The 24,568-nt window shown below is 34.3% G+C and overlaps 3 protein-coding genes across 6 annotated transcripts; 1 reads left to right on the top strand and 2 right to left on the bottom strand.

The window, feature by feature from the left end:
- The first annotated feature begins 1,711 nt into the window (after positions 1–1,711).
- On the top strand, positions 1,712–9,321 carry LOC140989805 (retinoblastoma-related protein-like). Its single transcript, XM_073459225.1, has 18 exons — positions 1,712–2,040; positions 2,514–2,621; positions 2,749–2,873; positions 2,970–3,066; positions 3,194–3,240; positions 3,777–3,975; positions 4,197–4,263; positions 4,363–4,539; positions 4,635–4,831; positions 4,913–5,756; positions 5,947–6,109; positions 6,195–6,267; positions 6,594–6,770; positions 6,846–6,965; positions 7,075–7,219; positions 7,398–7,510; positions 8,790–8,905; positions 8,995–9,321. Exons 1-18 carry the CDS (start codon positions 1,963–1,965, stop codon positions 9,125–9,127), a joined length of 2,979 nt encoding a protein of 992 aa, XP_073315326.1. The 5' UTR covers positions 1,712–1,962; the 3' UTR covers positions 9,128–9,321.
- A 1,044-nt stretch (positions 9,322–10,365) lies between these two features.
- Positions 10,366–11,499, bottom strand: LOC140989295 (ethylene-responsive transcription factor LEP-like). The gene has a single exon (XM_073458467.1). It carries the CDS (start codon positions 11,302–11,304, stop codon positions 10,552–10,554), a length of 753 nt encoding a protein of 250 aa, XP_073314568.1. The 5' UTR covers positions 11,305–11,499; the 3' UTR covers positions 10,366–10,551.
- Positions 11,500–16,413: 4,914 nt separating this feature from the next.
- On the bottom strand, positions 16,414–23,292 carry LOC140990307 (CRC domain-containing protein TSO1-like). 4 transcript variants are annotated; one of them, XM_073459924.1, is made up of 10 exons: positions 23,025–23,292; positions 21,949–22,058; positions 21,289–21,853; positions 20,488–21,074; positions 20,333–20,407; positions 20,073–20,259; positions 19,900–20,004; positions 19,657–19,723; positions 17,765–17,933; positions 16,414–17,657 (listed from the first exon to the last, which is right to left on the bottom strand). In XM_073459924.1, the coding sequence occupies exons 1-10, from the start codon at positions 23,094–23,096 to the stop codon at positions 16,940–16,942; spliced, it is 2,655 nt and encodes an 884-aa protein (XP_073316025.1). In that variant the 5' UTR covers positions 23,097–23,292; the 3' UTR covers positions 16,414–16,939. The 4 variants fall into 4 exon arrangements, with proteins under 4 accessions (XP_073316025.1, XP_073316023.1, XP_073316026.1 ...); XM_073459922.1 differs by having other exon boundaries at positions 16,422–17,657; positions 21,949–22,103; positions 23,025–23,291; XM_073459925.1 differs by having other exon boundaries at positions 16,425–17,657; positions 21,289–21,850; positions 23,025–23,291.
- Between the last annotated feature and the right edge of the window lie 1,276 nt (positions 23,293–24,568).

Below are 24,568 nucleotides of genomic sequence, written 5' to 3'. Positions count from 1 at the left end.
ACACAACATGTAGCGAAAATTAATTATTTAACACACAAGTACAACTTGAATAAACAGAGACTATATTTAAATTATGCACAATTACAAATACTTGTGCAATGCCTCATAGCCAAAATTCACTAGAAAAATATGTAATCGTTTACACCAAAATAATATTAGTGAGAATAACAAAATCAAATTCCTAGACACTCCAAAAAAATAAAATGCATCAAAATAAGAAATAGATGCATAAACCGTAGTTACTTAAAAACAATAAAAAACACTATTCGTTCAACACTCTGCGTCAGTATTGTTCTCCACGTGTCTTCAACACCAATCAACAACACGACATAGATGTGAGTCGATCACTTAAATTTTTCAGCACGAATATTTTCTCCAACTCTAAACGTCGTGTATGTTCAAAGAAAAACTCCAGTAGATGTGTAAAAGTCCCTCTCCAAAGGTCATCAGTTATTCTCTCAATATTCCATATATATAGAGCTTCATATCTTGACCTAATTATATTTCCATAAAACAAAATCCTACAAACATGGAAACACGAGTTTATTATGAATAAAACTCTATTCAAATATAAGATATTATATCTTAAGGATAATCACCAAATCACGTAGGATAAATATTAAGAATCAAGTCAAATTAGTCTAAACATGCAAAACTTTTATTTTTCAATAAATGTCAAAAATTATTCAAGAATAAAATATTCATTTCACCTCTCACTCCGGTCATGTTCCCTCATGCCCTAGACATAACAAAACAATTAAAATGAAATGTTTGAATTGTGTATTACTTGAAATATTTGACTTTGTACAATTATCGCAAAATATATCTTTTAACAAGAGTGCCACATACTTGATTAACATACATGTGATAAATAACATATCAATGAAAAATTATATGTTGCTAATGCACATTTATTACCCGTATTCAGTGGTATATCATGAAGCATGATAAAAACAAAACATGACAATTTATTGAAAAATGTTAAGCACAATAATCACCCAACAAGCAATACAGGGAGACAAAAACTGGTGTGAGACGGTCTCATGTGTCGTATTTTGTGAGACGGATCTCTTATTTGGATCATCCATGAAAAAGTATTACTTTTTATGCTAAGACTATTACTTTTTATTGTGAATATCGGTAGGGTTGACCCGTCTCACAGATAAAAATTCGTGAGACCGTCTCACAAGAGACCTACTCATACAGGGAAATGATTTTATCTGACTTTGAAAATTCCTTTGATTATTTTTTAAACCAAATTAAAATTCTAATATTTTATTTGAAACCAATTCTACTTGGCATTTTACGATCGTCTCATAAAAATAACGGAAACAATTGATTCGATATCATATTTTGAATTCGATGTAAGCTTCATTCATCATTTAACGAGATGTTTGTTATACTATATTGTTTTTAACGAATCGTATCAGAAGATCGAAAATCATTTAATGTTATAAGTTAACACTAGATCCAACGGCTTATAAGAAGTCAAATACCCACGTGAAATTTTTTGTTTTCTCGAACAAAAGCAGATGGTAATTGGATTATCATACCAGAAAATGGAGTAGCAAAAGTGCAAAGAAGTAGCGTGATTTTGGCGGGAATGCGAGACCTGTATGAACACGTGGCGAACAATAATTGGTTTTGATGCATGTATGTATGATGGGGCGGCATGCCATGGCCATGTGTTTTCCCGCGCAACCAGGGAGGGTTTTATTTTCCCACAAAACAAAAACCATGAAAAAGCATATCCGATTAAGAACACTTGTACTTTGAAACAAACCCCGAGCGCACCTCCCTTTCTCGGTAGAGTGAGCGGCCGACCGGTAGTGATACGGCCAGCTCTAGGTGGTGTAATTTGGGAATATTCCGACTGTCTACTGTTGGCAGCTTCTTGATTTGGTTTCTCTCCTTCTTGATTCTCCTGATCTGTCGATTCGTTAGATCGGGGATCTGAAAGATATGGACGAGCTGAAGATTTTCCATCCCGAAGATTCGCCGGAGACCTCCATTGAAGCTCGATTCGATTTTTTTTTCAAGGTTTCACTTTTTGTTTCTTTCTCCTTTCAATTTCTGTTATCTGGTACGCTGCAGTGTTTTTCTTTGCTATCATGTCTTCTGTCTTACCGCTGCCGCCGTCACTGTTTTTTTGTTATCGACATGGATCTTGATTTTGGTTTGTCTCCCTTTTTTTTCTCGTTTTAATGAAATTTTATGTACGGGTTGGTTTAAAGATTTTGATTTTATGCTATTATTTACTGATGATCTACTCATACACAAAAAATTATCAATTATTTCAAGAAGCACGATGTAAAACCCCATGCCACGAGCTGTTCTGTTCAGGTTTTGTCTATTTATTACTTGTTAAATTTTGAGGATTTTCATTGTGTTTTGCTGCAATTACTGAATGTAAAGCAGATTCTGTAATTTTGATGTTACATGTTTATAGATTTGAAGTTAAATTCGATTTTGAATGAATTGTTGATTCACATAAGCCCCTGTCCTATAAACAGAATGATTTACAGTTGGACGAGGAAATTTTTTTGGCACAAGCCATGAAGCTGTTTGCCGAAACCAAGAGTATTTTGTTGGCCAATATATCCGCTGTTGGGACTGGGATGGTATGCTTTATTGTCTCATTTTCGTCACTGATTGCATGAAATCTTAATGGACAAGCCTTATCATGAATTGATCATTTTACTGTCAGATTAACCCAGTGATAGTTGATTGATGTTTTTGCATTATTAGCCGGAAGAAGCGGAACGATATTGGTTTGCATTTGTACTTTTCACGGCTAGAAGACTGATGGATAACGGTGGTACCACAGAAAAGGGACCTACTCTATGCCAGATATTGATAAAAGCCCGGCTCAAGTATTTTCATTTTTCCTTTACTTGCTTGATATTTTTCTGTATTGTGGAAAATTGGAATTTTGAGATAATAGAAGACTATTATTTCTTGGCCTGCAGCATTGTTGACTTTTTTAAAGAACTCCCTCAGTTCTTGATCAAGGTTGGATCAATTTTAAGCAACTTGTATGGAGGGGACTGGGAGAAGAGAATTGAGGTACTTGCATCTCAGATTATCTTACCTTTTTTACCAAGTTATTCTATTTTTCTTAGCGTGTTTCACACCATCACCTTGTACTTTGGTGCTATGTTTTTAATGACTCATTTCTTCTTTATGGTATCAGGCAAAGGAAATACAAACCAACTTTGTGCACTTGATCCTTTTGAGCAAGTGGGTATTTGTTTAGTATGTTATCTTTCTTTAATTTTGCATTTATGTCAATTTTCAAAGTTTCAGCGGGTTGCATTGTCACGGTGAATTATTTTTCTACATGTTTTCAGAGAGTGATTTCACTATCTTCTATAATTATCCCTTATTGTTTCCTTCGTAATATATGAACTTAAATTTGTGTTCTAAATATTTTTATCAAATGAAGTTGATATCATTCAAGCAGTGTATCATTACTTATTAGTTGTTTGGCATAAAGTAAATAAGCTGAAATTTATTTCCTTATATGGTACTGCTTGTCAATCATCAGCAACATTGGAAGCTTTGGTGTTCGCCCTGCACAACCCCTTACCCTTTCCCAAGAGAATAAAGTTCCAAACCCAGTTAAAAAGTAAATAATTGCAAATTAGGGCCATGTTATCATAGAGAGTGGACACTATACTCTTTTGTTAAACCAGTATTCTTTTTCACAGACAATATCACATATTTAGCTTGGATAGGTGCCGTGAGTTGATTCAATATTTGTACTATGATTCCAGGCATTACAAGCGTGCATATCAGCAATTTTTCTTGACAGTTGATGGTAGTGATAACAAGCATTCGACTGGTGACGACAACCCTGGCTGTGTCTCAGACTATTATCGCTTTGGATGGTTGCTTTTCCTGGCGCTGCGTGAGCATATGCTTGGCCGTTTCAAGGACCTTGTAACATGCACCAATGGTCTAGTTTCTGTAGTGGTTGGTGGATTTTAATATTTAATCAAATTTGTGAAATTTTACTAAATTCCAATTCTGTTAGTGCCCACTCATACGAAACAAGAACTGTAATATGTATTAGTAGATGCTAATCACCATATTTGTGTGCTTTGGCCCCAACCTTTGGCAACAGTGTAGTCTTATCTTAATCTTTTTGTTGAATCTAGTAGTTTTACAATGCTCATATTATTTTTTTTTTGCAGGCATTACTTGTTATACATGTACCTGCCCAGTTCAGAAAATTTGATATTTATGACTCTGAACGCTTTGGTAATCTTTCTTTGGCCTTTTTTTACCTAAAAATTAGAACTATGCGATGAAGTTACTTTGTAGCTTAAGGCATCTTTCCATTTGTTCTTCTGTATACAGTTATGACAAATGGCAAGGCTGACATACTTGCATCACTTTGCAAATTGTATGAGACCTCGGAAGATGAGTTGAAGAAAATGCTGGAAAAAGCAAATAACGTGATAACTACTATATTAAAGAAAAAGCCTTGCTTGGCTGCTGAATGTACACCCCAAAATTTGGAAAATATTGTCACGGGTTGGTATATTGAGTTGGCAATTCCACAGTTTCTTCCATGGATGCTGTCATTTGAACTGTGTAGTATTTAATATTGTTGTTGTGTCCAAGTGCAGATGGGTTGATCTATTTTGAAGATTTGATGGATGAATCATCTTTATCTAAGAATATGATGTTATTAGAAAAGGATTATGATATGATTCTCAATAAGGGTGAATTGGATGAGAGAATACTCATCAATGAAGATGACAGCTTGCTAGGTTCGGGCAGCTTATCTGGGGATGCAATAAATATGAGAGGAAATGGAACCAAGGTTACTTTGTAATTAATTATTCCGCTGTTTCCATAAACCTCAAATTTCTTAGTCTACAAATTCAATTTTTTTTATGCTTAGAGAAAATTCGACTCGGTATCATCCCCAACAAAGACGGTCACAAGTCCACTTTCTTGCCACCCTTCTCCTCTAGGTCATTCGCACGAAATTCCTTCCGTGGGCTTGTCCAGAATGGTTGCTACACCTGTCAGCACAGCTATGACTACTGCTAAATGGCTACGGACTGTTGTAGCTCCTCTTCCATCAAAACCTTCAGCAGAACTGGAGAGATTCCTGTCATCTTGTGATAGGGATGTGACTGCTGATGTCATTAGAAGAGCTCACATAATACTTGAGGCCGTCTTTCCAAGTAGTGGACCAGGGCAAAGTGCAAGTTTGATGGATAACATATGGGCTGAACAACGTCGACTGGAAGCAATGAAGCTTTACTACAGGGTTCTACAAGCCATGTGCACAGCGGAATCCCAGATTTTGCAAGCAATCAATTTAACATCTTTGCTGACCAATGAGAGGTTTCATAGGTGTATGCTTGCCTGCTCAGCTGAACTCGTTCTTGCTACACATAAAACCGTGACAATGTTATTTCCAACTGTGTTGGAGAGAACTGGAATTACTGCCTTTGATCTCAGCAAGGTTATAGAAAGTTTCATCAGGCATGAAGAAAGTCTTCCTAGGGAGCTTAGAAGGCATTTAAACTCATTAGAAGAACGACTCTTGGAGAGCATGGTGTGGGAAAAAGGTTCATCAATGTACAACACCTTGACTGTTGCAAGACCAGCCCTTTGTGCGGAAATTAGTCGACTAGGCTTGTTGGCTGAGCCTATGCCATCTCTTGATGCTATCGCCATGCACGTCGACATGTCTTGTGGAGTCCCTCCCGCTGTGCCAAAGCTTGAAAAACATGGTGCTTATTTATTTGATTTTGCATTTTGGCTGCAAGATATTTCAAAATGAAAAATAATTTCTTTGTAAGATTTTAATAGAAGACTAACTTCCCAATTAATGTTCAGTATTATCGTTTTTTAATTCTTGTTTATGTTTTGGAATGGTATAAATTTCTTGTGCTCCAACTTACTTGAAAATAATCATCTCAGGTCAGAATGGTGATATCTGTTCCCCCAAAAAAACGTCCTCTGAGTACCGAAGTGTATTAGTTGAACGGAATTCTTTCACGTCTCCTGTGAAGGATCGCCTCATGGCTCTTAATAATACAAAGTCAAAATTTCCACCGCCTGCTCTACAGTCTGCTTTTGCAAGGTATTTTTGTGAACAGCCCAGGACACAGGAAACTTGTTCTATTTTTGCATTGTGCTAATTGGTTTTCTGCATGCTTGTTTTTCAGTCCAACAAGACCAAATCCAGGTGGCGGAGGTGAAACTTGTGCTGAAACAGCAGTTAATGTGTTTTTTAGCAAGGTACAACATATTCAATGTGATTGCACTTGTCAGTCACGAGCTTACTCTGGTTGTGTTGATATATTTTGTTTCCCATTTCATTATCGTCAGAGATTGTGGCTGCGCTGTGATTTTTCTCAATGATCATGTAAAAGTGGTTACTTTTTCAAAAAAATCTCATTTCTGTTTCTCATCAGGTCTATGAGAGTATCTCATAAGTCGTATTTGTCTGGCAAAATTTTTTTCGTACATGCTGGATGGTCTGTCGTATTGCAGATTTTTTCCGTTATGCACTTATTTAACGTTTAGTGATTTCACATATTTTCACGTGGGGTGGCTCTATTCAGACTATAAAGTTAGCCGCTGTCAGAATTAATGGCATGGTTGAGAGGCTACAGCTGTCACAGCAGTTAAGGGAGTCCGTCTACTGTCTTTTTCAGAAGATTCTTGGTCAAAGGACTTCTCTATTCTTTAACAGACATATTGACCAAATTATTCTCTGTTGTTTTTATGGAGTTACCAAGGTATGCCTAACTGATTTTGAGGAGATATTCACCAAGTATTTGCGGTTCTCTGACATCTGATTATTATATATGCAGATTTCCCAGCGGAACTTAACCTTCAAAGAAATCATTTTCAATTACAGAAAGGAGTCTCAATGCAAACCGCAAGTTTTTCGTAGTGTCTATGTTGATTGGACAGCGGTGCGCCACGATGGGGTATATTAATCTTTCTTTATTGTTTGCAACTCCCTGTAAGCATTGGTTTTTTTTCCTTTTCATGATACAGTAAGAAACGTAAGCATTTTTGTTTTTTCTCCTGGAACAGAAAAGTGGTCCGGATCACATTGATATCATCACATTTTACAATGAAATATTTATACCTGCTGTCAAGCCTCTTTTGGTTGAGTTTGCGTCTACTGGATTGGCTGAAAGTAGTAATCGTGGCCAAGAGACCAGGAATAATAATGATGGTTAGTGTTATTCTTTTTGTTTCATCGGTTATGAATCCATCAGGGCAATGGTTAGGTTTCAATGGTCTTTTTTGGACAATGTTCAGATACGGGGAGTTGAGAAAAATAATAAACAAATGAGAGAACAACTTTATATTTCTGAAACATGTCTTGATTTTTATTTCCAAATCCCAATCAGGTCCATGTCCTGCATCGCCAAAGCCGTCTTCTTTTCCAAGTATACCAGACATGTCACCAAGGAAAGTATCATCGACACATAATGTGTACGTCTCTCCCTTGAGATCAGCGAAGGTATGAAGTTTTCTCTTATATTCCTTCTCTGTTACATTATTCTAATCATGATTTATGTATACATGTTGTAGAGAATATTCTTTCTTTCTGCTATTTTGTTTATGTGAAATTAATGATACTTCTGCTATTTAATTTTTTTCCCCGGCGAAAAGTCCAGATACTTCTGGAATATTATTACATGTGTCATTTTTTTTATATAATCTGTATTGTGTCTTTGCTGTTGAATCTGTGGTGAGACATTTCTTCTTTTGTACAGCTTGCATCTTTGTGAAGCAGCATTTTTGTTCCTAAGTGTTTTATTTTTCCTTCTGTTCATTGCACACCAACAATAAAATAGAAATCCAGGTATAAACCAGGGTGGCCCCTGCCCCTGTCTACTGATCCTCTAGCAGTCAACCTCATCGCCAAGTCCATGTTCGTTTATCATAAGCTTTGATCCTTTATAATAACTGATTGTTTTAAGTAATTTTTTAGTCTTCTTCGTGTTTAAACCAATTCAGCTCCCAAAATATAAGATTTAAATTACTGAAGGTAAGCAATGAGCTGCCAATCTCCACGTATCTATAATTTGGCAAGTTAGAAAAGATGTACTGCTTTGGCCAAACGCCCACACGTTTTTGTGAGAATGATGAATAAGTACTACATTTTCAGTAAATTAATCAAGTATTTCTTGAAGTTTACATTTATGCGTGGCACTGTACATCAATGTTATATTCTTTTCTAAACACTTTTGAGATCTCTATCTCACAGTTTGGGTTAATTTGGCTCTTTGTTTAAGAGGCGAAAATTTCTGGAAGAGCAGCACACAAGCAGTAATTATGGTCAGTGCTTTACAGGCTGCTTAAGATGGCCGTAGAGGCTGTGAACAATGATTATGGTCAAGCTACAAATTATTTTTTTTTGTGGTTAGTTTTTTATATTCTCAATTAGGGCGAGCTGATGTTGGTTGTCCAACAGTTTGGTCATTAATTTGAGGGTGCGGTTAGACCTCGTGGCTTGTGGCGTGGAGTTGGTATATGATTTCTAAGGAGTTGAGAAACTGGAAACTTTTGCGGTAGAAAGAACCTATCCAACTTACTTCATTGCTCTCCGAATACATCATCGTGGATATTGTCCGAAAGAACAGAGTTAGGATTTCCAAGCTTCGATGGTAGCACATATTAGAGGATGTTTAGTTAGGATTGCATTTTGCACCAACATCCAGAGACTCTTTGCTCACTTCAAAATTAGTGGAGTGGACTTATTTTCTTTTTAAATAAATTCCTGATTATATTGACAGATGGATGCGTTAATTTCACATAGCTCTAAAAGCTATTATGCCTGTGTTGGAGAAAGTACTCATGCTTACCAAAGTCCTTCTAAAGACCTTACCGCCATCAACAAGCATTTGAACGGGTAAAGTCTACTAGAACAAACTTCATTGAATCTTTAATATATTTATCCGTACACATTTGATCAACACCGTGTTTTTGTTCAATTTCCAGAACTCGGAAGCTCAGAGGAACACTTAATTTTGATAATGTTGATGTTGGATTGGTTACGGACTCCGTGGTTGCCAATAGCCTTTACCTCAAGAATGGTAACATTGCTTTGAAATCCGAGCAACCTGACTCGTAGGTGGTTTGGTTCCATAATAGCCTTACTCTGTTCTGTAGATATCTCGTTAAGTAGGGTATAGTTTGTTTAGGCGATGGTTTAGTGTATTGTTTTCTAGTGTGCATCTGGCCAAACATGTCATGGCATTCCGTTCAACTAATAAGGTTGTAGCGTTTTCTTCTGAGTTTATAATATTTGGCCTTTTTAATGAGCAACTGCAAGAGCAGAGTGACTAATTGGTAAATGCTGGTTTACAAATTTAAGAATTATATTTCCCTTGCCAAGTCGTTAGGACAAATAAATGCTTGTCAAAATAAATTTTATGTTTTTGAAAATTCGGAAACTATCGTTTTCTAATGCTTCTTTCGCCAGTTTAGTCGATCAAAATAAAATAATATATGTTAAAACTTATAATATTTAAGTGACATTAAAAAAGTACTCCCGTTTTGACTTACGCTGATTTATGCAGTACTGCATGAACACTCGAACTAGGGATACTTCCTTTCGAAAATAAATATACTTTAACCAGCACTTGTTGTAGAATGTTTTTTAAAAATCATGTTTCTACGTATATATGAACATGATAAACAATATTCGGAAATAAATCGAGTGTTATCTCCGGTCGTTGAAAATTTTGAAATTTTTCTGATTTTCTTCCGATTGATGTATTTTAAGCATTCCACTTTCTTGATAAATGGTGTATTTTGTTTTCTGATGTATGTGCTTAGGGACCTCAGTCATTGTTATTTATAAGCGTTTCTCATACCATCGATAAGTGTATCGGGAGTCGAGATTCAAAATAAGAAACGTGTATGCATCTCAATTTCTAAAGTTGAGACCGTGTATGTATCATTTTTGTCAAAAGTTTTATGCAATGATCGTCGTCATTTTCTACACATTTGTTCTTCTTCTGATATGTGTCACTTTTTCTTGCATTTGTGTCTTGGAGTCGGGGCGAAATTAATTAAGAAGGGAAATATATACGAACGGGGTGATTTTGCCTTAATATTGAAATATATAGTATACGGTAAAAGCGAATTTTACCAAAGTATCATTTATTGGGTTAAGTGGTAAAATCTTGAATTTTTCAGGTAAGTCCCCAAAACATCTAAATAAGATAATAAATAGTAAGCTTCATTAATAAACACGTAATTTGTATAGGAAAACTCGAATATGTGTAAGTATTACAATCCACATAATATAAATTTTGTAGGAAATGAAAATACATACAAAATAGTCGAAAGCATTGATCGGGCTCTCACATTCATCAGATGGAGGAAAGAAGAAAGAAAGAACAAAAGCACTCCATCGTACAACAGGTATATACATCGTATCGATGAAGGCTATTTATAAACCGACAAACCCTTGTAAGAAACGAAATCCATGCAATATTTTATAAATGTAATAATCAAGCATGATTAATAAATTTAGTGGTGTGAAAATGATCAGAACCATCCATATCCGCTCGGTGAGGCGAAAGCAGTTGTCGTAGCAGTAGTGATGTTGGTGAAGGTGGAGGCGTCGAAATCGTATGGAGCTGATCCTGCCAATTCAAGATACCTCATGTCGTTCAGAACTCCGTGTCCCGTTTCCGATAGCACCACCGGTGGTTCTCCGGAGTAGCAGCTGCTAGTAATGTCCGGTGGCAACGGTGGGAGCTCGTGGTCGTCGACATTTTCATTCAGCTGCTGCTGCTGCTCCATGTAAGCAGCATTAGCCCCGTGATTAAGAAAATACTTGGTGTAGTCATGATCATTCACATGTTCTCCACCAAAGAAAAGCAAATGGTGTTGGTGTTCTTGATCATGATTACTCGGTTGCGAATTGGCGAAGATGGCGAAATCTTGTTGTTGTTGATGGTGTTGGTATGATTCGTCAGGGGAAACAATGGAGGTGACCGACGAACCATGAGGCATGTCTGAGTAAACAAAGTTGGTTCGAGCCCTGGAGCCACGCATGGAACGTGCAGCCCGGTCGTACGCTAAGGCCGCCTCCTCAGCAGTGTCGAAAGTACCCAACCAATGCCTCTCTTTGGTTGAAGGGTCTCTTATCTCAGCCGCATACCTCCCCCATGGCCTCCTTCTCACCCCAAGAAACCGGTTCGAATCTTGTGGTTGCTGATGATCCGTAGAGGCATTCGCCTTTGATCGTTTGCTCTTGGAAGGGGAAGCGGAGTTGTTTTTATTTGATTTATCCATTAGTAAACAAGTATAGCTAGAGGTTATAAGCTATATATAAAAAGACCAAGTAGCAGTATAATATGTATCTATATATATATATATGATTTGTTGATAAATAATGAGTCAACAGTTGGTTTGTTTTAAAAAGTTAGATTTGTTGAGGAAGAAGAAGGAATGAAACCAAGGAAGAGACAGAGACAAAGATAGTGATAAAATTTTTATTCAAAAGATCAGTTGGTTGTTCGTTGAATCTGTGTTTTGGGAGGCACTTTATATAGGCAAGAGTTAACTCCTTATTTTTCATTTATTTTATTATTTAAAATCAAAGTATATATATATAATATCTAGAAAGAGCCTTGACTAATTAATTTGATGATTGTCACATGCAAATATATTTATTTATTATAAGCACCATATGCATGCACTCATTTACACATATATAATATATATATATTTTCCTAGCCGATTATTGGACGACTGAAATGAATAATTATTATCAACAGTGATTTCAAAATCTTTGATGAACTTTTTTGCAGGACTGCAACAAATTAATGATTGCTTCATTCATGGGATGATGGTGGTATCATGAGATTTAATCATAGGATTTGGATTGGTTTTTAATGATTGCTTCACATACAACATATGTGATATTGGATCTTTTTACTTTGACGTAATCTCCACACTCTTTCATTTCCTGTCAATCAATGGAATAAATAGCTGGATCACAATGGATTTTGTATCCAAGAAAAATGTGTTCATTTTCACCTTTAATGAACTTAGGATTCACATGCCAAGACATATCAATGTCAATCTAAAACCAGTGAATCAATTGTGATCAATCTGGATATTGTTCAAAGCCTTGATTCTGTAAAAGAGGATCGGTTTTGGGTCGTGTCTCAGTCTCAGTATTGTTAAGATTGGGATTTGGACCTAACTCAATCCCAAAAGCTAGCTCAAGAGGAGAGGATTGTCCAAGCCCATATATACAACTCCCAGGTATTTTATCCAACCGATGTGGGACAACTAACACACCCCTTCACGCCCAGGAATGAACATCTGGAGCGTGAAGTTTACAAATAACCCAACCATGGGCAGAACGGATGGTCCAACACATAACGATGGAACCTGAGTTCTGATACCATGTTAAGATTGAGATCTAACTCAACCCCAAAAGCTAACTCAAGAGGGGATGATTGTCCAAGCCCATATATACAACTCTCAGGTATTTTATTCAACCGATGTGGGACAACTAACAAGTATGAACGACAGACTGATTATCGTCTTGTAAGCTATTGTCTCACCAACTCTTGTTATATGAGAATCAATACACACACACCAAACTTGCAATTTTCATGGTATAGCTTCATGTATATATTTGCATGCAAATTGATAATGAAATTCAACTAATGAAGGGGAAGAACCTATTAACTTGTTAATTAGTTGGATAAAAATCTTATAAATAATGTCACGTTAATACAAGAAAAAAGTGGCATGCATGCGTGCATGTTCAAAAGAACAAACTCCAAAATAAGCACAATTTGTTTAATCACATCAAGTAAGAGCAAAAACTCAAAACGATATATGTTATAGTGGGAATAATAATTATGATATAAGTTGAGCCATGTGCGCCCAATTCGGAGGCATCTTAATTTTGTTATTTAATTAATTTCATTAGTGCTTACTTTTTCCAATAAATATCCAAATACATGCATAATAGTTTGGGGCAAAAATTTGAATGAGACGGTCTCACGGGTCGTATTGTGTGAGACAGATATCTTATTTGGGTCATCCATGAAAAAATATTATTTTTTATTCTAAGAGTATTACTTTTTATGCTGAATATCGGTACGGTTGACCTGTCTCACAAATAAAAGATTCGTGAGAACGTCTCACAAGAGACCTACTCATAGTTTGGTACTCTCTTGATTTTATCTTTTAAGGAATATCAACCAAATGACTATTGAGGAGTTAGAGATAAAGAGATAGATATTTTTTTACGGAATATCCGTGTATTCGACAACGATAAAATCTGTCATCATTACTTTTCAGTGTGTAATGTAATTTGTCTGTTTAGACAGAAAAAAGTGTTTTTAGGAACAATTAATGCTCTCAACAAATTCTACTCATATATTTTGATAAATGCAACATATAAAAAATGTTAATAAATTAAATAGTATGTAACTTAACTACTCCACCGTTTGCTTTGATATGAACCAAAATAAAGTTTGGAAAAAAATATTAAAATTAAGTGGAATTGATTGGGGTTCCATGTGACACCCATTTTGTCTTCTAGGGACAAAAAATAACTGTCGTTGGTACCTAACCACTGGTGAATGTGAGTGAGACCAAAACAAAATCAAATAAAATTCCCAAAAAAAAAAAAGAAGAAGAGAGAAATCAAATATGAATAAATTTTTAGGCAAAAGAAATGTAATTTCAAATAATAATAAATAACCAGAAATTTAAAAAATAAATTAAATATGTATTTTAATAAAATTTTGATTTACGATACGTTTTTATAATAAAATAATATATTCTCCACTCAGAGCTATGTGTTTCTTATTAGAGGATGAATATTTCTGAAAATTAAAAAAAATGGTGTTTATTAGAAAAGACAAAAACTTATGTGAGACGGTTTCATGGGTCGTATTTTGTGAGACAGATTTCTTATTTGGGTCATCCATGAAAAAATATTACTTTTTTATTGTGAATATCGGTAAGATTGACTCGTATCACAGATAAAGATTCGTGAGACCGTCTCACAAGAGACCTACTAAATAGAAAAAAAACAAATTATTCGGTGCCTATTTTTAGCTATATAATTTACTATATTTTAAATAAATAAATAAAACATGAAATACTAAAATCATAGATTGTTGATTTTGATGTTTAAAAGTATAGTGGGAAAATGATTTTTTTAAAAAAATCATTTTCCCACTATACTTTTGACCATCAAAATCAACAATAAATTTCTTCCTATAAAAATAAAAATAAAAATAAAAATAAAAAAGGGGTAAAATTACATTGAATATACATACACAATAGATAGATGTGCAATATATACCCACAATGTGATTCGACAATGATACCAAAAACATGGCCTCCTATAATTCCTCTTCCTTTTGATGTTCTAAGAAACAAAATAAAATAAAAATTTACATTTGACTGTGCTTTTTTGGTCGTAAGAATCTCTAAACCACAATGAAATGGCAAAAGGTAAATTGAGTGCACGTGAGTCGAAGGATAAGCCTCTCATCAATAAATGTATTAGACATATCACATGACTTTATTAACATAAAAAGCGCGCGCGCACACACTTTTATATATATATATATATATATTCGCTCGCCATTACTTCATTAATATTTTGTTTATTTATTTAGGTGACTTTTCAATTTTCTGATTTAAGGATTGAGATTGAAAATGAGAATAACTTTATTTCATTATTTTAGTTGAAATGACAACAAATATTACAAATACATTGATATGATACTTTATTTTATTTTTTAATTTAATAAATTATGATATTTACTTAATGTCTCAATATATATCTCGAGCTTACACTTTTCTACAAGAGTTATAAAAATCATGCGAGAAAATGTCATTTTTCTTATGTTTTTTTTTATGAAAATGTACATTTAGAGCATGCAGATTCTATATATATGTTCTTTTGCAAATTTTTCTAATATTTTCTTTGTAATATGATTTGATTAGTTTGATTTATTTCAACTTTATTAATATAAATAGAAATTAATGAGAAATTAAAAAGAATGCAAATTACTTTATATTTGTATTAAATTTATGAGATAATCCTTATAATTTTTTTAATTAAGATAATATTTATAATAAATATGAATTACAGTGATACTTTATTATCATTTGTTAGAAATCAAATTTTTTACATATGATATTTTTTAACTTAGTATTATTTATATGTGTTTTACTACACATATTTATTTGATTGATATTATTTTAAAATTTTATTTAAAATGAAATCATTAATTTTCAATATTAATTTATAAATGATCTATTCTGATATAAATTAACTATGTGTAATATCTATTCTAAAAAAAGATAAAGTTAAACAAAATTCGCAAGGAGTTAAAAGTTAGCAAAATCACAATCGATATTTAACTTAATAACAAGTTTAGGGGTTTTATTTTAACATCATTATGATAATTTAGTTAATTAAGAGAATTTTATTTGACAATCACTATATGCACTCCATTTAAGTACATTGTGATTTTGGTTTTAGTAAAATTCACTATTCTATTAATTTTATTTTTACTGTTTTTCATTGTGAATGATATTTGGATGAAAAATATATTTGTTAATTTGAGATAGCTGTCATTATGTTATAATCATGCAAATTAAAAAATGTTATATAAATAAGTGAATATATTTGATTTATCGTCATGATGTATTTTTATTTATTGTGTTTTGATATATTTAGATTAATAAATACTCATAAAAAAGATGTTATTCAAACGAATTAAAAAATTATCTAAATTCTCGTTATTATATTTTTCATTATTAATCACCCATGTAGATCGAACGTGATCATTCCACGTGTTATATTGAATTTCTATTGGAAGTTGTATCGTAACTTGATCAGTTTTGTATTTTTTGTTTGGACAGCAGTATTAGTTGGAACTAGAATGTGAATAAACATTAACCAAGACGCACTTTTCATGGAAAGTTCACTTCTTTATCATTAAATTTGGTTTTGTAATATTGTTAAAGATTCCATGCATGCATGTACGACGCCTTTTTATCTCTAAATCCAAAGACAAAAGTGATTTGTGTTTGTGACAACCGACTCTAGTCTATCACATTATAAAAATTTATTTTTAATACTAAGAAAATACGACCCCTCACGAGACCATGCTGACACAATTTTAATGTTCTCTCAGATAATACTTCACTTTCATACTTTATACATGTAGATAAATACCATTTACCCATAAATTTATTCGAAACTCCTTATAAAAGCACATTTTCAAAAATTAAAAAAAAAAAAACACATCACACAAATTTATCAAAAAATTTCACGTGAAAGACAGATATCAGTCATAGCCTCCTACAAAGATCCGCCCATGCTTGTGAATCACAAGAATTTTGAACTATTTAAACATGAGTAATGAAGATACAAACAAACTGGTACAAAGAAGGATTTGGGTTCCCAACTGGAATTGTTCCATTCATTAGCTTACATGCATCAGTTACCTGTATAAACTCAAGTGTGCAACATTACATGTGAGAAACAATTGAATACAAAGAAGCGGGTGATGTTTTATGAGACACTAAACTTGAGGATTTCATTGCTCTTCTAATGGGGATCGTTATCAGTCTTTAATGCAAAGAGTTTATATTACTCTCTTTATCTTCATATAATTGAATGCCTTCATGTAGAGAAAATACAAACCTGTTGGCTGTTGTACATTGCACGACCGTTTGGCAAGTCATGTTGAGCTCAAGGCTGCCTTCATCATCAAGTAATAACAAGTCTTATTTGATAATTGTAAACATTGCAAACACCGAGCAACCTTCCAGCATATTAACAGTACACAAAAAATATCAACCACCGTAGTGAGTACCAACCAAGATGATGCCACATTCACGAATCAGAACTAGGGTGCACAATTTTTTGCACCTACTCATGGTCTTGGTCACTGCCACTGCAATTTTGAGAATTGCCCGCCTGCTCAAGTGAATCACTCTTGGGATTAATACATGGGGTAAGAGGTGGGAAAGAGGGAACAGATTTGAGTATGTATTTGACTGCATTTCTGAACCTTGCTGGTGAGCTTGAATCAAACTTGGGTACCTGACTGTGAGGGGGAGAAACCCGTTTTTTATTTGGGGAACTTACTTTCACAGCGTTGAGAGGTGTGGGAGTATCCTTCAGTATCTCTGGTGTATCATCTTGCATGACATCAAATAAATCATGATCCGAGTCCATCACTTGCTGATGTTTAGTCCCACTGAAATTAGCTACTGGGGTGTTTGGCGAACCACGAAAATGCGATGATCTTGCAGAAGAATAAAGTTCACTCCTGGAAGAAGATTGAAGTACTAAGTTATTCGCCCATCCCTTGGAATCTGGTCTTTGAGATAGAAGCCCTGTTTTCACAGGTTCTTGATGGGTTTCTGAGATTTCATTTCCTGTTTTTACATTACCGTAATCTGATTCTAGATCAAAAGAAACCAGATCCAGAATTTCCTTGGTAGTTTCTGAGATTGCATCATTATCTAAAACTCCAGGAGACTTTGGGGATGTTAGAAATGGTGGTACAGAGGGGAGACCAGGTTCAGGTGACAGGAAGTATTTTCCAGGAGGGAACCAAGCTTTTGCTGCATCCTTTTCGTGGCTATATAACCAGAAAGAAGAACAAGTGAAACGAGGAACAAAGAATCGGTACCATGCGGCATTAAAATCCATGGGATCCAAATTTTATTCGAAAGAAATGAAACTTACTTCAAATACTGGAATTCTGGTGTAAAAGGATTTGAATTGTGAGGACTGCAAAACTCAGTATGATGTACAGCATCTCCAGATGCCAATATGTTGGAGTCATTGACCAAAGATGTATCTTGTATTTCGTTATTTTCTTCATCACTCAACACATCCTTAGTCGTGCCAAATTCTGGGAGGTGAACAAAGCATCCAGATCAGATCAAAGTGAAGATTCAAGGTAATGATATGAGTCAAAGGTTGTACAAGTAGGTCAGAACACAGTACTAAACCCGAATGTTCCAATTTTGGAAACAAATCACTAGAATACGGTTTTAGTTCTAGCTCTTAATGGTTTTGGTTAGGCTCGAACAAATTTGAAACGAATTAGTTTATTTAAATTTTATATGAGTCAATGAGCTAATCAAACTAAATTTAGTTATTTAACAATTATATTTACAAAATATTAGGAATATTTAAATTTTATTAAAAAGAAATAAAAATGAATGTTAAATTGAATTTATATGCAGTTCACAAATCAAATCAAGTACCTCAAAACTTACCATGAATTCACATTTCTGGTTTATGATTTTTAGGAACCAAAACCAAACCATAATTCTTTGATTCTGCTTCCAATTTCAGAATCAAAACCGAAAAATGGTTTCAAATATAGTTTTTGAAAGACGGTTCGAAAGATGGTTCGTGACTTGGTTCATGGTTGGACGAGTCTATGCAAAAGTTTGAATTATTGAGGCACAACAATACTAGCTTGGCACACACATAGATGCTCTCTGTACAACCTCAAGTGACTTGGTACCAGATAAGCAAATACATAGTGAAGATAAGACAGTCGAAGATCGACCATTCAGACAGTTAACCTTAACAAGATCATTCAAAAAAAATTTCAAGTCATTGTAATTTGTTAGTAAGTATTCGCTAACCTAAATTTGAAGGTCTATGGAAGCATCCATACCACTGTCAGCCTCAAAGAACTAAAAAATTTTAAATATTGAAAAGCTGGGGTAACATAAGTGTCCCAATCATCAAGATGGTGCAGAGCGAAAATGAATACTAAAAAAAGTTTGCAAATTGGGTGGGTAGGATATGAGAAAAGATTGACATAAAAATGAGAGGGTTTGGGATAAATGGAGGCATTAGATTAATACAGGTGCAGGATGTGAAATGTATTAGAATGAGAAGATTTGGTGATATCCCTTTGTTAGATGAAAACATAAATATTAAAATTAGATAGTTGTAAAATATCAAATATTATGAAATTATAATCATAAAAAATAACATAAGAAGTTGAAATGAAATCTAAACAGATGGAGAGTCTCCCTATACTGATATTGCTGCGATGATTGATTCCTTCTGTGCAGGTTCTAATGGTCGATCACATAAATTCCATAGCTTAGAGCTGATATTTGTTACCATGTGTATATATATAAATAGGTCAGGAACTAATTATCGAAGGAAAGGAAAACCCGTCCACTTCCCTTTATAAATAAGAAATATTTTAACCACAGTGGAACAGAAGTAGCCCAATTAATCATGTTTAATCATAAACATAACTCAAATAATAATAACTTCATAATTGAGTTATATATTTTAATCAACAAGCAATTCTTATATAATAAAATAATACTAAAGTAATTTCAAAACCTATGTCTTGGAAAGTGAGCAAAATGGGCAAACTTAAAAGTCTAATTCACGCAATCAGTAGAAGACTTGAAGAGAAAGTTACTGGACCACTTCAAATATGAGAAATATATTTAGTCACCGGGTCAAGGTAATTAAACATGGAAGGTGCATATAAGTTTGGAAAGACCCAGTGCCAGTAATGTTAAGCATCAAAGATGTGTAATTCCAAATTACTTACATAGTAGAGTCATTAAGGATCTCAGTAAAAAGCATACCTCCCTTTTGGCCGAAGACATTTTTACACCCTTCACAACGGCATCCATCTGAGCATCCGACATTAGCCTTTCCAAAAGAACGAAACTTACTTCTTCACAAACAATTAAATAAAGCAAGCACTGGATGGCCTGATTGAATCTCTCTTTTCCCAATCCCCACCTCCAAGTATGCAAAATAAAATGCAAAAGAAACAAAAGCATTAAAGAAACATATAATGCACACACATATATACCACCACATACCTGATAGCACTCACAGTACTTTTTGAGACACATCGACTTCTTGCAATTGCATCCTCTTTTATGTCTTGCAGAAGATGGTGTGAAGTGCATTGTATCTTCCTCTAACTATACGAAATTTCAGTCAATACATCACTAATGCGCAGTGTAATGACAAGTTTTGATCAGAGCAATACCCCACAATTGCTTCCAGGTGGCTCGATGATGTGTTGCACCACTTTAGGAGCAAATGCCAGAGGATTGCGAGTTTCAATTTGCTGCCGTGTTTCAAGAACTGTATCAACATGTTCAGGTCTGTTTAAACAGCCTTGGCAAGCACAAGGTTCAGCACAATATATCCCAGCGGCAAAGCAATCACAGTAACTGCAAGGAAACAAATTAACAAGACGTCTTGCAGAGGTAGAAGAAAAAACCGAAAAAAGTTTAATGTACTTACAGCTTTAAGCATTTACTTTTCTTACAATTGCAGCGTTTGCAACCATCACCATCACTGGATTCAGATATTATTTTCCTAGAAAATTACAAGAAGATTGATTCCTGTATAATTATGCAGAGTTTAACATCAAGGATGCATGATAATCATAGGCTTGCCTTTTCTTCTTAGGGTTTGACTTGTTTAACTCTGCTGCAGCCCCATCATTTACAGTGTTACACTTCCTTTTAATGCCAGGAATTGATTTATCCTCAATTGAATCCAAGACAAGAGAGTTGTTTGAACATTTGATACTGTTGCTAGACGATGAAGATGAAGAACTAACTACCATTGGGACATGAATATCAATACTAATATCATCAGCATCTGCTGTAACACTTTCTGCCACAGAGTTCATCTCAGGTACTGAGTTCCTCTCCCAAATGCTAAAATTACCCCTTGAAACTGATTTCACCTTTATTGTTGCACCAGATGCAGATTGTACAGAATTAAAAAGGCTATTTAGGTGCAAGCCAAAACTTGTACGCTTAGGAACATTCACGCTAGAATTCAAACTACTTCTAGGATGCAAAACAGCCTGTATGGTACCAGCAGGTTTCTGATTGATGGGAGTTGGCGGTATCTCTAAACATAGTGATTCTGGTTTCTCATCATCTAAAGGAATCTGAGTGGGCCTACTTGTTAACTTCAGAATGGCATCTTCAAACTGGAGACAGCGTTTACGTATTCCGCGGTGATGAAAAACCTACTCAATTTAAGCAAATTTATGAGGATAACTTCAAACACACGAGATAACAATTGAAATTCCTAAATAATGTGATATTAAAATTCTAAGAATTTATGAGAAAATGACCAGAAAGTCCAGTGACAAACAACTCAAAGATTTTTCCAATGTGAAAAACTTAGTAGCGATTTTGGCATCCAAACTATAGAAATGGATGTCTGTAATCAGCACTGACCTCATTCATGGAATCTCCCTGATCTAGATTGGTAAGAGCATGGTTCACAGACGGCTCAAATCCAGTCTTAAGACATTGCTCAGCTAATTTATCTTCTTCGTGCTTTATATCTGTTTCTGCTGCATTTACATCAGCTGATGCTTCTAGTGCATGTACCTCCTCAGTTGGCCTAGTTATGGAAGGAGGTGCAGCAACAACTATTTCTTCATGTATAGTAGTATCATGCTTGTATTCAGGTTTCACAGAAAATTCCTTGCCTGCAACATTATCTGGTGATTGATGATTCCATTCAGATTTTTTTATGGCTGAATTGGAAGGATTATTTAGATCAACAGAATCTATGTTTAAGATTTCAGCCAAGAACTGGTCAGGATGTTCTGTGGGACTCTCTATTTGATCATTCGGAGTGCCATTACTATCTGTGGATTTCTCGGTGCAAGCTACTAGGCTAGTGCTCATCCGGGATTCCATATTGCTAGAAACATCAGCAACAGTGATATTCTTCTTGCCACCTTCATCCTGCCCAGATAGTTTTCCAGTTGATGCTTCAAGAAACTTTGTCCTGCTTCACATAAATCACCTCGTATAATAAGCTACCATGATTAAAATAATCAAAAGGGAAGCACGTATATCATTCAATATAAGAGAACAATAGCCAACCTTTTAAGAGAGGTCTGTTGGCTGTTTGGTTTGAGTTGAGGTGACGTGAATACAAGAGGAGGAGAACTGAGCCCTGGAAAGCCTTGTATAGTTGAAGGTGCATTGAAAGGCTGTATGGGAGAAAGATTGCTAATGTAACTAAAAATGGGCGATTCCTGAGAGTCAAGGAAGCAACAGGTTACAAATAAACTTTAAGAAATATCTTAAGATGCTAAAATAGCTTAGTAACATATTTTCTCCGAAAGAGACGGAAACATGTGTCATAAAGTAATAAGAGAACTAGTTCTTCCTTTTGCAGCTTACGAATGGATAATCCAAACATAGAACAGATATACATCATCTTACCATAAATTCTGAAAAAAAGAATTGCCAACATAAGCAAGATATAAGCATTCATTATCGACCACATAAAAACGGAACAGTTGATTGAAATAATGACCTTATTTTTATTTTTAAACACATGACTCTAAATATAAGGCAAAAACATATAAATAGGAGGCTAGTATCTAAAGGATACTAATTATAATATTTTTTCAAAATGTAATCGATAGGATAGGCCATTGAGAATTAAGCCTCGACACTCACATCCCAAATTGATACTCTCCAGTAAAAATCAATGTCCAAAAGAACCACAAACACTGTAGGTCAACAAACGAAATTGCTGGAAAACCGCATAACCAATAACCTCCACTTTAAATAACTACACCAAAACCACTGCTTATAAAATCTAACTTCTACAAACACCTGAAAACATTCTACCACTCAATCGAAATCCAGGAAACCTAACTGCCAACACCCACCCACTATTCCAACTCAAATTGCCGAAAAAATGGACTTAAAAAAACCTTGCCCATAATCCACCCCACCAAAAACAACAAAGTAGACACTATTTCTTCATAAACACCAGATGAACTTCATTCTTCCTGGCCCATCTCAAAATCACACTAAACATCCAAATCCCATGACCAGGCTCACCCAAATTCACACGAATCGAGCCAAAAAAACAAGATGCAAACTCTAGGAATGCAAATCCATCATGCATGCATAGTCACAAGAAAAAGCATGTAAAAATATACTTGGGCAGGAACAGTTTCAGCATCATTCGCAATGGCGGAAGTTTTCGAAGATTCAGGAGAGTCCATTTCCATAAACCCTGAGCCTGAATCGCAATTTCTGCATTTCTTAGCTTCTTTCTACATAAATATATATGCAGATCATCCGCTCTTTCCGATCTTCCGCGCAGTCAATGCAGATGTGAATTTAGCTGATTATGCTAACATAAACACACAATTTCTTTATATATTTATATTTTAAATTAATTTATTTAAAAATGGAAATAAGACAGAGATTTGTTGTCTCTGCGAAAATAAAATTAGAAATTAAAAAGAAAAAAAAATAAGAGGGGTTCGAAACCGAGAGTTTTCTGAGCGGGAAAACGAATGTTATTTTTTGAGATTAGGGCTTAACTAAAATTGGGTTGGGCCGGAATTTTGTATATGGACTAAGCCCGTAACTTTTAAGTTTGCTCGGACAAATTGGGCTAGAACAAATTGAATGCCAAATCAAGGCATTGATCACGTGTCTTCGGAAAGGCAAAAACTTGTGTGATACGGTCTCATTGGTCGTATTTTGTGAGACAAATCACTTATTTGGGTCATCCATGAAAAATATTACTTTTTATGCTAAGAGTGTTATTTTTTATTGTGAATATCGGTAGGGTTGACCCGTCTCACAGATAAAGATTTGTGAGATCGTCTCACAAGAGACTTTCTCTTCTGGAAATTGCAAAAAAGGAGGTTGACATTTCTTTTTCCCCTTTTATGCTACAAAGTCACGAGTCCTAAATATTCCAAAAACTAAATATTAAAGTTATAAATTATTATGTCATTTATGAGAGGCATAGCCAATATTTTTCATGGGGAAGCTAAAATAATATAGATCATAAATTTTCTTTGACAAAAAAATTCATTGTAAAAATAAAATATCAAAAAAATCAATAATAAAAATATTAGAGATATAAGAGGTAGAGTAAATACAATAAAATAATTTCAGTAATAAAGACAACAAAAAGAACCATATTAAAATTTAAAAATAATTAACAAATACTTTTGAGCTTCAATTGACTACTATATAACAAAATGATAACATATATCACAAAACTTATATAAGAAAAACTCAAAACTAACATCTAAAAAATTCAAATCTAAAAGAAAGAAACATAATCGATAAAAACTTGAAAAATTACATATTTGATTAAAACATAATTCGTGCAGCACTCGATTCAAGAGATAAAAATATGACTATATCATTAATAATATATATACGTGTATATTATATTTTTTTTAAATATATAAGCATATTTTGACGTGATGAATTTGACTAAACTCGAGACCCGTCTGAACTCTGAACCCCTTTCTAGACTAATTGCTAGACCGAGGGGACGAGTTTAATACGAGACCGGATTTAGATCCAATCTATTATCATCTCTATCTCTACATATAATAACTATAATATTATAAGTAATTGATATGATCACAAATCTTGATTTTCTGCAAAGATTTAATCATGACATACATAATAATATCGTAAAACAAATAATAATAATAATAATCCTGGTACG

The sequence above is a fragment of the Primulina huaijiensis genome, chromosome 12, assembly GCF_012295235.1.
Source record: "Primulina huaijiensis isolate GDHJ02 chromosome 12, ASM1229523v2, whole genome shotgun sequence".
In the NCBI taxonomy this organism is placed as follows: domain Eukaryota; kingdom Viridiplantae; phylum Streptophyta; class Magnoliopsida; order Lamiales; family Gesneriaceae; genus Primulina; species Primulina huaijiensis.
Note: the sequence above shows the minus strand (reverse complement) of the source record. Positions and strands in the feature narration are given on the sequence as shown.